Here is an 11531-nt window from a genome sequence, read left to right on the forward strand (position 1 = left end):
TAAAGACTAGTGGACATCTTTTCTGCATCAGAATTGCGTACACTTCTTCTCAAATGGCATTCAGTTTACCCCCTTCCTCGTTCTCTTCTTCTTCTACTCTTAAATGGTCTTACGATGTATTCTTAAGTTTTAGAGGGATAGATACTCGTCATATTTTTACTGCCCATCTATACTCTGCTCTATCTCAAAGGGGAATCAAAACCTTTAGAGATGACCAAGATCTTGAAAGAGGAAAAACAATTTCACCTACACTTATCAAAGCCATTGAGGAGTCAATGATTTCTATTATTGTATTATCTCCAAACTATGCATCATCTACATATTGTTTGGAGGAGCTATCGAAGATCCTTGAATGTAAGAAAACAAAACAACAAATTATTTTACCAATATTTTATCATGTAGATCCATCAGAAATACGAAATCAAAAAGGAAGTTTTGGATAAGCATTGGCTAAACATCAAGAGAGATTCAAGGAGGACCCAAAGGTGCAGAGGTAGAAGGAAACCCTAAAAGAAGTTGCTAGTTTGGCTGGAGAACATTTGGAAGACGGGTACTTCTTAACTATTTTGTTCATTGAGAATAAAGTTTTTCTCCAAACAAAATTGTTTATTTATTTAAAAAATTATCATGTGTTTTTTGATCATGCATATACTTTTTGAACGCCAGGTCAATTTTTTAACTTAGTCTATTAAAAAAATATTATGCTCAATATAACAATTGTCATTTTTATAGATCTATTACAGGAGATTTCCTCCGATTCACTTTGAAGAAAAACTCTAGATAAAAATCCAATGTATACATAATTACATACATCTATACCTATTTTTGTTATTGTATTTCTCATTTAATATTAACGGGACATGGGCCCTATAATCACAGTGGACTTTACTGGGCCCAATATAATTGGGCTAGCAATCAATTTCCCCCGCATCAAAGATAAAGGTTAGGGACATTAAAGAAAATTATATAAACCATTATATAAATTTATGTGAGATATTTAAATTTTAAATTTATTTTTATTATAAAATACATTTAATTTTCCCAAAAAATTCATTTATATAAGACCATGTTTGGCAATCAAAATAGTTTCATTTCTAAACATACATATATCAATATTATTTTAAAGCATTTAAAACTCAAGAAACCACCTTAAAAATAGTTTTTAAATTTTTTTAATAAGAAAATAATTAAAAACAAAACATTTTCATAAGAAATTCACCCCATAGGGTGGCTAGACACCACGTCGACAAGGGTAATTTTCTGACGACCAGCAGTGTAGCCAGTATTGTTTGTACAGTAGAGTATGGTTCTCTCTTTGAAAAAGCTATTTAACTAATAAAAAATTTATTTATAATTATATCATCTCTGAAAGACTTCTTCAAAATATTTTCACATCCAAACAAACTTTTATGATAGGTCATACAACTTTTTACAACTATTTCACAAACAGTATTAGTCTTAAACTATACATCCAAACAAGTCCTTAAGCTCTTTGATGGAATGAATTAATATTAGACTAGCACATTTATGTATGTCGCTATAGAATTTTAAAAATGGCTCCTAATTTCTTACAAATTTTAATAGATTGTCAAATTGCAAGCCATGCTAGCTAGGCTTGTAGCAGATGATCAGATATTACAACTTAAGCTTTTCATTTCACAAATAGGAAGTTCCAAAATCCATTATTTTCTACGCATCTACATGCCAGGAGAAGCAATAATTGAATTGACAAAAAAAAAAAAAAAAAAAAAAAAGAAGAAGAAGAAACAACTATATCATGTTTTTAATGTAAAACCCTACAGACAAACAAGCACATACACATGCACATTTATTCCATCAGCCACCACAGGTGCCATAGACTGATCTCCATGAATCAACCTGCTTTCCTCCTTGTTTATTGTCCATGCCTTTGATAAACCTGGTAATATTGTTGTTATGTTTCTATGCATTGGTTTGATTCCTGCTTTGGGTAGGTTATGTATCTCTACATGATTTCTTGTGCTGCTATGAACAGCTGTATTAACTTTTATAGTTCTTTATTTTTGTGGCAGTCATGGCCACTGTAATTTGGTGTTGCAAATTTGTAGCGAAACCTGTTTTCTTTTTCTTTTTTTCTTTTTTTCTTTAGGTATTGTGGCTCGATGGTGTCTTTTTGTTTTCATTTTTAATGGTTTCGTACTAATTTAATTGGTATTGAGTAAGAAAATCTAAAAATTAAGAACTAGACCATGTGGAAGTGATATTTTATATCAGTTTGTAACACCCCGTTCCTGGAGGTCCGGAGAGTTAGCTCTTATTTCTTAATATCAACTTCAATATCACAACTATAAAATCCAGAAAACTCCATAAAATATTAATTTATTCACTCAACCCAAATATACATGTTCCTTCATAGGGACAACAAAGAAATTCTCAATAACATAAATTAAAATCTCCCCAAAAACTTTAAAATATCCTTAACTCATCAAATCAAAATAATCTAAAATAAATCAATTTACTAACTACGACTCTTAGATAAGTACTTGTACCCTTAGGCACTTATTCCACTATGATCATCACAACTTGTTAAAACTTCATACTCTTATTCTCCAGCTGAACCATCAAAATTATCTGAAAAATATTTGTAGATAAGGGGTGAGTTATCAACAACTCAGTAAGTAGAGAACATATACTAGTGTGCAAACATGAGCATTTACATAGCTCAAAATGCAGAAAAAAATGGTTTTACTTTCAGAATGCAGAATCAGAACATGTTATCAAAAATATCAGAGCGAAAGTTTCAGAAAAAAAAATTCTTATTCAAAGTTCTTTTGGCACAACTTAATTGAAACATCACATTAGAACAGAACTTCATGTTTAACCCTCATGGTAGGGTTGTGCAAACCCCGACGACCAATCGAGTAGAAACAGAATGTGAATCTTCTCCTTATTATTCTCGGAGTCCCGAGTGTGCACATTGGAAAGACCACGTAGGAAAACACTTTGCTTCCAAAAGTGGGTGCACTAGAAACAGAAAAGTTGGTACCAACCCGAACAGAGGCCACAGTTATACACCCATAGTAGGATCAGAACAGAACAGAACAGAAACAGAAACAGAATGTCATACTAGAGGTTTTCAGAAATCACATTATATCATATTAGAATGCAAAAAATTTTCAAAACATAACAGAATTAGATTACAAAAATATAATTTATGCACAAAATTTCATATTTGTTCTCTTTTGCACAATTCAGAAATAAAATGTCAAAATAGCTCATGTCTACACCAGTTATGCCAGAAAAGTACTTTATTTTTATACAAATTTTTATGAGTAATGTAAAACAACTAACTGAAGTGTTTCAAAATTATTTTCATAACAAAACATGCATACTTTTCCAAAATCAACATCAGTTCATTTCTTTTATGTAAAGTCTAACATAAGAACCCCGCTTACCTGAACTTCTTAGCTTATCCAAAATTCCTCACAACAGTGCTCAATGAATGATCAATTGTCATCTATAGAAAATCATATAACTGAAATAAATCTCTAGTTGAACACGTAACTTGTAATCTCACCCGAAAAATTGAAATCGCCTATTTTAATTTCTCAAAAACTTAAATTTTCCCTTAACCTAAAAATATCGTCACTTCCCAAAATTCCTCAATATCACTTAATCTATTACTAAAGTATTAAATTCCAACTCACCTACTATAGAGGTCTAAATATAAAATATCAAAATTATTACAAGTAGAAAAGTAGAAAATCATAATTTTGGTCAAATTAAAAAGATTCTTTTAAAAAGGATTCAAAATAAAAATTTGTACTTACTGTTTACTTAAAAAAAATCATATTTTAAAATATATATTACTAAATAATATAATTCAACTCTAAATTCTTTAGGTCATAATACCAACTGCAATTTGAAAACCTTAACTATTTTCTGTTAAGCAAACCTTTTGGATAAATAAGAGTGAGCCAAAAACCACATAAAATAACTAGTAACTCGAGTCCAATTTTAATTGGTCATACAATAATTGATACATTGGCACACCAATTTGTAACTAGTGAAACTCTTTATCTCTTTATGTGAAATATGTTAGTACTCTTTGAATTTTCTTTTTCCTTGTATTGGCAGGAATGAATCTGAATTTATCCATAAAATCGTTCAATGGGTGGATTCAAAAATGGTTAGATCTACATACGGCCAGCTAAACATTGCTAAGTATCCAATTGGACTAGATTCTCGTGTAGAAGACTTGAATACTCTTTTAAGAATTGGAATGAATGATATTACTCTCATGATAGGGATCTATGGAATTGGTGGAATTGGTAAAACAACTATAGCCAAAGCAGTCTATAACTCAATTGCGCATCAATTTGAAGCTAGATGTTTTCTAGCAAATGTTAGAGAAATTTCATGTCAAGGGGATGGTCTAGTCAAACAGCAAGAGAGACTTCTTTATGCGCTCTTAGGAAACTCTAGAAGTCTTAATGTTGGCAGTGTTGAAAGTATTAATGCCATAAAGCGTAGCCTTTGCTCTAAACAGGTTCTTTTAATTCTTGATGATGTGAGTGAGTTGCTCCAATTAAACGAATTAGCTGGAGATCATAATTGGTTCGGTCCAGGAAGCAGAATAATAATAACAACAAGAGATCAACATCTTTTAACTTATCATAAGGTTGACTCAATGTATGAAGTGCGGGGATTGGACAACTGCCAAGCTATTCGGCTATTTAGTTGGCACGCATTTAAAAAAGAAGAGCCAATTGAAAGTTATGTGAAATTCACACAATGTATAATAGGTTATGCTAAGGGCCTTCCACTAGCTCTTGAAGTGCTTGGTTCATATTTGTATGGTAGAAATTTACAAGAATGGGAAAGTGCATTGAAAAAGTATCGAAGAAATCCTCACAAGCATATTTATGAAGTACTTAGAATAAGCTATGATGGGTTGGATGATAATGAGAAAGATATTTTCCTTGACATTGCATGTTTCTTTAAGGGGAGGCATTTACAATATGTCACGGAAATACTAGACTCTTGTGGTTTTTCAGCAATTATTGGCATCACAAGGCTTAGAGATAAGTGTCTCATAAATATTAGCGGATTTTTTGAGGGTGTGGAGATGCATGACTTACTGCAAGAAATGGGTAAAGAAATCGTTCGACAAGAATCTCCTAAAGAAGTTGGCAAACGTAGTAGATTGTGGCTTCATAAAGATGTTCGTCATGTATTAGAAGAAAATACGGTAAGATCACACTAACAAAAAGCTTTGATTTTATTCCTATTCAAGTGGCATGCATGTTTGCTTTGATTGATTACAAAAATGAATTGTAAAATAGTTGTATGTACATCATGACCCTTTCTAAGTTTCTATATGCACACTCTCATTAAAGTTAGCAATTTACTTTTTTAGAAGAAATTCACTATTCTCTCCTAAAAAAATTATATTCTTATGTTTTAGTGAAAGTTCATGTAGTTTAGTACTCAACTTAATTTAGATAAATAAAAGAGAAAATAGAAAAAAAAAAGAAAAAAAAAACCTTAATTTAAAAAAGGGCTCCCGCATGCCCCTGGTTGTGGCAGTCCAGAGCCAACCTTGGTGGCCTGGTGGCAGCAGCACACAAGGACGAGCCAATGTGGGTGGTCCAACTCTTTTTTTTTTATTATTTATTTTTTAATTTGATTATTTATTATGTTATTTTTCCTTTTTTTTACGTCTTTATTTTCTTGATCTGAGTCTGTAACAGTATTTTTTTTCTTATAATTTTCTAATATTAAGTTTTCATTTTTCTAAGTATTTTTCTATTTATAGATTATAATGTTAATTGATTTGAATTTTTGAAATTTAGTTTATTAAGTTTTTCTTTTCAATAATTTAACCTTAATTTGTTTTGGTTTCTCTGTATTACCATGATTTTAGCAAGTGGTAATAAAGGAAGAAGTGTATGATTTGATTTTGTTGGGATAATTGTGCATTTGTCTTTCCAGGGAACAAACAAAATTGAAGGGATTTTGTTAGATTTTCCTAGCGGCCATGACACAATATGCTTGCATTCAAAGGCATTTATGAAGATGAAGAGGCTTCGATTGTTTTTAAATCATAATGCACAATTTTCTGGAGGGCCTAATTATCTCTCCAACGAGTTAAGAGTGCTTAATTGGCCTAAATATCCTTCGTCATTTTTGCCATCTAATTTTCATGGAAATAAGCTTACTATATTGAGAATGAGTGATAGCCTCGTCAAGGAGTTACACGGCCTACAACACAAGGTACCGTTATTATTTTAAATATTTCTTTCTTTGAAACTATAAATTAAACATAACTTCATTCAAGCTAATATATATTTTTTGTTTAATTTGGACAGAACTTGATACATATGGATTTATCTCATTGTAAGTTCTTAAGAAAAATTCCCGATCTTTCAAGTAGCTCAAATTTAAAGAGGTTAGATCTCCAACGATGTGAGAATTTAGTTGAGATTCATCATTCCATTGGATTCCTTGATAAGCTTTCAGTTTTACTTGTTAATGAATGCTGCAAGCTTAGGATTTTTCCAAAAATATTCAAGTTGAGATCTCTAAGTTCGCTTGAACTTTATGGTTGCTCGAGTCTTGAGGACTTTCCCAAGATTGAGTGTGAAATGGTATTTTTAAAGAGTTTATCTCTTGGCGGCACTAGCATAAAAGAACTACCTTCATCAATTGGGAACCTCACTAAACTTCTATTGTTAAATCTAAACAACGTTGGTATAAAAGACCTACCTTCATCAATTGGAAACCTCACCAAACTTCAAGAGCTATATCTAAATGACACTGGTATAAAAGAGCTACCTTCATCCATTGGGAACCTCACTAGACTTCGAAAGTTAAATCTAAACAACGTTGGTTTAAAAGAGCTACCTTCCTCTATTGGTAACCTTACTTGGCTTCGAGAATTATATGCAAGAGGCTGCAAAAACCTTGTGCATCTCCCATCTAGCATTTTTCAGTTGCATTCTCTATGTCGTTTCAAACTCGACAGTTGTTCACAACCAATAAACATTGAAATGGTGGAGGAGGAGGAGGATGGTACACAATCCATACCATCTATTGTGTCTACAGGTGAACATGAAATTGCATCAACTACTGCAAAATTGGCTCCGATATTGTGCGTTCCGAAATCGCTAGGTTTAAGTCTTCAATTTTGTTGCCTGTCAGAATCAAATTTCTTCACAAATGCTAAATACTTTACCAATTTGGGTAAGTTAGATCTAAGTGGGAGTGATATTGTTATCTTTCCTCCAAGCGCCAGATTTGATGGGTTGGAACACCTTTGTTTGAACAATTGCAAGCAACTTAAAGAAATTCTTTCTCTTCCATTGAGTATAAAAAAGGTTGAAGCTCATGGATGCACCTCATTGGAAAGTTTTGCAAAACTATCTAAAATATTTTTTAGTGGACACCTAAAGATTGACTTGTATGGATGCCATAAACTGCTTGTGAATATGAGGCTTCCTTCATGGGAAGAGGTATGTTTATTTCCCTCTCAATCTTTTCAACGCGTTTGTGTTTTACCTTTGTTTATAACTTGTATTGCTTAAAACTTTATTTATTTATTTATTTATTTATTCGTATAACAGAGACATTCAAAGAAAAAATGTCTGGAAAAAGATGTGGAAGACCTAAATGATAGAAGAACTATGAGAAGGGACATTATATTTCCAGGAAAGCGGATTCCAAGCTGGTTTAGCTATCGCAAGGAGGCTCATGATAGTCCTTGCTATAAAATAGATATTAATGGGAGCCATTATTCGAATGACATAGAAGAAATTGTTTTCTGTGTTGTTTTTGGATTTAGATTTGGGATCAACACAGAAATGAAGGAGATCAATGGAATTCGTGTTAGATTCGATGATGGACAGAATTATGATCAAAGGAATTCGAAATACTTATATTCTAAAGCTATAATATTTGATTGGATGGACTCAGACCATGTATGGATGGGACGCTATCGGCCGACTTACGATGAAGCACACATCTCAAGTTTTAGATTTGAATGTTATTCAACTCTCCTGTTCTTTAGAAGTGTTGGGGTCCATTTCCTAAAGAAGCATGAAGAGAAGACAAGAGATCATATAGGTGAAGACGATGTTGGTGCCTATTTTAATGCATTCTGGGAAGAATGTGATTTTGTGTATGGTTGTCACCTTGGTAAGAGGCATCGTGATGAATATGATGGCAACATGGGGGACCCAATTGGTACCCTCAACAAAAGAGGCAGTATTTCTCAAACATGGGCATCAAAAGAATCACAAAATTATAGTAAATAATTCAACTTTTGAAAGGTAATATATTTTTTCCCTTTGGGTTCAAACATTCCTAGAGATTTGTAGTTGAAATTGGGAGTTAACTTTATCTAATTCCTTAATTGCATGGCATTGTAAAGAGAGAGATGCCCGTGTTCTCTCTCTCTCTCTCTCTCTCTCTCTCTCTCTCTCACACACACACACACACACACAATCTATAAGTATTTTGTTGATAAATTATGGCCATCTAACTCTTACATAGGCATTAAAGAAATGGTTTTTAGCTCATGTATCTGTGGTTTGCTAAGTTGGTTGTGGGGGCTGGCCATTTGCAGTTGGTTTTATGGTTTAATCATCTTGCACAATTTTTATGATTTGCTTTATTTTGTGATTTGCTCTGTGTTTTTGTGATTTGAACCAATGTGATAGGAAGTGAAAAATTGTGGGTGTTTTCTTGATTAGATAGGGATCGAGATGGGGTGAGTAAATATCATAATTCCTGGGTTAGGGTCAATCTTGGTTAGAGAATGATCTGTTTTTAAAAGTTAGATTCACGTACTTCACCATCCATTCCAAATCATCACACCTGCATTTTCTTTCGAAATGCTTCATGTACACTTATAGTAATATTTTACCAGTACTCATGAATCTCTATACTCCAGAAATATCATATATAGAAAATGTTTTCTTCTGTTTCTAATGATTCTGGTGCACCCATCTTATTCAATTCATAAATATATATAATTTAACAATAACTATATATAATTTGAAATTAATTACTTTTTCTTGGTCCCAAGAGATGTTATATTGTTGGAGTATTTATAAGCTTTAAATAATACTACTAAAAAAAGAAAAAAATAGTCTCTGGTTTCTTTTAATTTAAGTTTTACTAATTTAGGATGAAGCCCATCGATAATTACAACACAAGAATAACCTATGTCATGCTACCAGTTTTTTTTCTTTCAGGATGTTTATGAAACAGATTGATTTTTATGCTAATAAGATATAGGGAGACAGCTTTAACTTTGTTGTCTAGCTGTGTACTGATAGAACACAATGAATTGAACTTTACTTACTCTTATAGCCTTGTAACTTGTTCTATTCTGCTAAACCCTTGTTTGGGATCAACCAGTGCATCAGTTTCAATTGTTGAAGATGCAACAATTTCCCATCTCTACCGCTGCTTCTGAGTTGGCATTCAATATTAAGGGTTGTGTGTTAGATTCATTTTGAAGCTCCTTTGCCCCAAAAATAGTTGAAGCTGTTATTTGCACACAAAATTAGTTGAAAACTCCCTCCATTATTCATGACTCCCAAGACTTAATGGAAGATGCCGAAAGCTATACGTTGGAATATGGCCGTAAGATTCATTTTGAAATATCATATATTTTCCTGTGGTTTTTTTAATAATTATATTTTTAAAATAGTTGCTTTTTTCTTCATGTAGAGATAACTTTGAATATGGATGGTTGAAGAATACGAGGTTTTGTAAATTCTTGATCAAATGGGGTTTGTATTCATGACATTTATTGAAATTCTAGTAGTTTTCATTTTATGTGTTGAAAATATGTTTAACTTGGTTGTTGCAGGGATATGATTCAATTCCAGTAGAGGTTCCTAACCCAAAAGCCAAAAAGGTTAGTTTAGCTTAAGAAGCCATAACATAAGCAAGGCCATGCGTATGAATTGCTGCTTGGCTTTAATAATGTTGACAAAGCTGGGCACCTTTTGTATCTTAGTTTGCAATCCAAAAGGTTGCTTTATTTTAATCTATTCTCCTTGTTTCCATTTCTTTTTTCTTTTTTTTTTTTTTTTCTTTTGTTTTTATTTTGACATGATACTTTTGAAAAGCATTAAAACTAATATTAAAGAAGGTGACAACATTTCACAATTCTTTTCCATTAGAAGCCTGATCATTGGGATGAAGAATAGGATGGAATATGGAAACCTCTAAGGTACCTAATCCACATATAAAGGACCATGGAATATGGAAACCCTCCAAGGTATGAAAATTAAGCTTAATTACTACATAAAAAGCTTGAAGATTTATTCTTCTTTGCAGTTTCTAATAAAATTGCTCTTTTTGACTTGACAGAAAATTAAAGGGAAATGGAAGACTCCTTGGATTGATAATGTAGGTTTTTTGAAGCATACATATTTATTTTTATTCATCGTATTCAACCTGAAGAAACTGCAATTGAAGTAGTTTCCTTTTATCACATCCAAATTATGTATTTGATTAATGTTTTACTCCTTTTCAACATATATTTAGGATGGTATCATTCTTGTAGCAGATATAAGAACCATTGAAGGACCCACAATCACTGATAAGAACTGTGAAAAGATTCATTGTATGGTACTAAACATATATTGTTGTGGAGCAAGAACTGCTGCCGATACAGAGTCTGTAATAGGTATTTGTTAGGTCTGAGTTTAAGGTGATGGTGTTGCACTCTTTATCATCTTCTTTGAAGAATGGATAATGCAATGTCTTGGTGTTTGCTTTCTTTCAACAAGGTCAGCTCACAGCTGCAACTGCATCGCTACTATACTGGTCAAGAATCAAGGTTTTCATAGCACTGACCCTACTGAAGAATCACCTTTCCAAGTGAAGTTTCATTTGTTAGAAACCAAGAAAAGAAAGTTGCATTTGACTTGATGTTACTAGACCTCATTTGCATATTGTGAGTCTATTTTCAAGATTTAAATTCGAAAATAAGTGTTTTTTCGGCTTACATATTTGGTGGTGTGTCACACCCTCTTACAGAAACTATTTACTATTTTTGTAATTGTTTTGCAGAGGAAGAATAACCAAATGTATGAAGTTAATGAGTTTTATTATTAGGAGAAATGATTAAGTGAGATATTATAATCTTAGAATATATCTCATTTTTGCATACATACTTTTTACACTTTTTACAGGACATTTTTGTAAGTTAACTCCTAACTTACTCTCAGTATTTTAAGTATGTCTCATGATAAGAGTGTTATTGTTTACATTCATGTCATTTATGCTTATTATAATTGTATATAATATTCTATGCCATGTCACTTCATATTGTACATGTTTATTTGTTACATGCAATGGATGCCACATCATAAGCATTGAGTATGTCATGAAATGTTTCGAAGTCATGCGTGAGTCTTTTTATTTTATCACGAATCCAAGTACTAGGATTGGGAGTTAACTTAGTAGAACTCTTATGTCCACTCCGAAGTGTTTAAATTAGATGTGGAATCCCTTGAGTTGACAACATACAG

The 11531-nt window shown here is 32.3% G+C and overlaps 1 protein-coding gene across 13 annotated transcripts; it reads left to right on the forward strand.

The window, feature by feature from the left end:
* Nucleotides 1–416: 416 nt before the first annotated feature.
* LOC122299113 (disease resistance protein RUN1-like) lies at nt 417–11267 on the forward strand. Of its 13 annotated transcripts, none has more exons than XM_043109061.1 (11): nt 417–550; nt 4117–5230; nt 5974–6255; nt 6351–7493; nt 7605–8309; nt 9403–9630; nt 9718–9779; nt 9860–9907; nt 10176–10273; nt 10366–10404; nt 10543–11267. In XM_043109061.1, the coding sequence occupies exons 2-5, from the start codon at nt 4166–4168 to the stop codon at nt 8292–8294; spliced, it is 3180 nt and encodes a 1059-aa protein (XP_042964995.1). In that variant the 5' UTR covers nt 417–550; nt 4117–4165; the 3' UTR covers nt 8295–8309; nt 9403–9630; nt 9718–9779; nt 9860–9907; nt 10176–10273; nt 10366–10404; nt 10543–11267. The 13 variants fall into 13 exon arrangements, with proteins under 13 accessions (XP_042964995.1, XP_042964999.1, XP_042965000.1 ...); XM_043109065.1 differs by having other exon boundaries at nt 444–5230; nt 10543–10684; nt 10788–11267; XM_043109066.1 differs by having other exon boundaries at nt 444–5230; nt 10543–10684; nt 10793–11267.
* The last annotated feature ends 264 nt before the right edge of the window (nt 11268–11531 follow it).

The sequence above is a fragment of the Carya illinoinensis genome, chromosome 16 (genome assembly GCF_018687715.1).
Source record: "Carya illinoinensis cultivar Pawnee chromosome 16, C.illinoinensisPawnee_v1, whole genome shotgun sequence".
NCBI lineage: Eukaryota > Viridiplantae > Streptophyta > Magnoliopsida > Fagales > Juglandaceae > Carya > Carya illinoinensis.

What these genes read in the sequence shown, in the direction of transcription:
- LOC122299113 (XM_043109061.1), top strand. Translation starts at nt 4,166, where the DNA reads ATGGTTAGATCTACATACGGCCAGCTAAACATTGCTAAGTATCCAATT. An exon ending in ATGTATTAGAAGAAAATACG is followed by an intron (nt 5,231 to 5,973) that starts GTAAGATCACAC and finishes TTGTCTTTCCAG; the next exon opens with GGAACAAACAAAATTGAAGG. An exon ending in GGCTTCCTTCATGGGAAGAG is followed by an intron (nt 7,494 to 7,604) that starts GTATGTTTATTT and finishes TTCGTATAACAG; the next exon opens with AGACATTCAAAGAAAAAATG.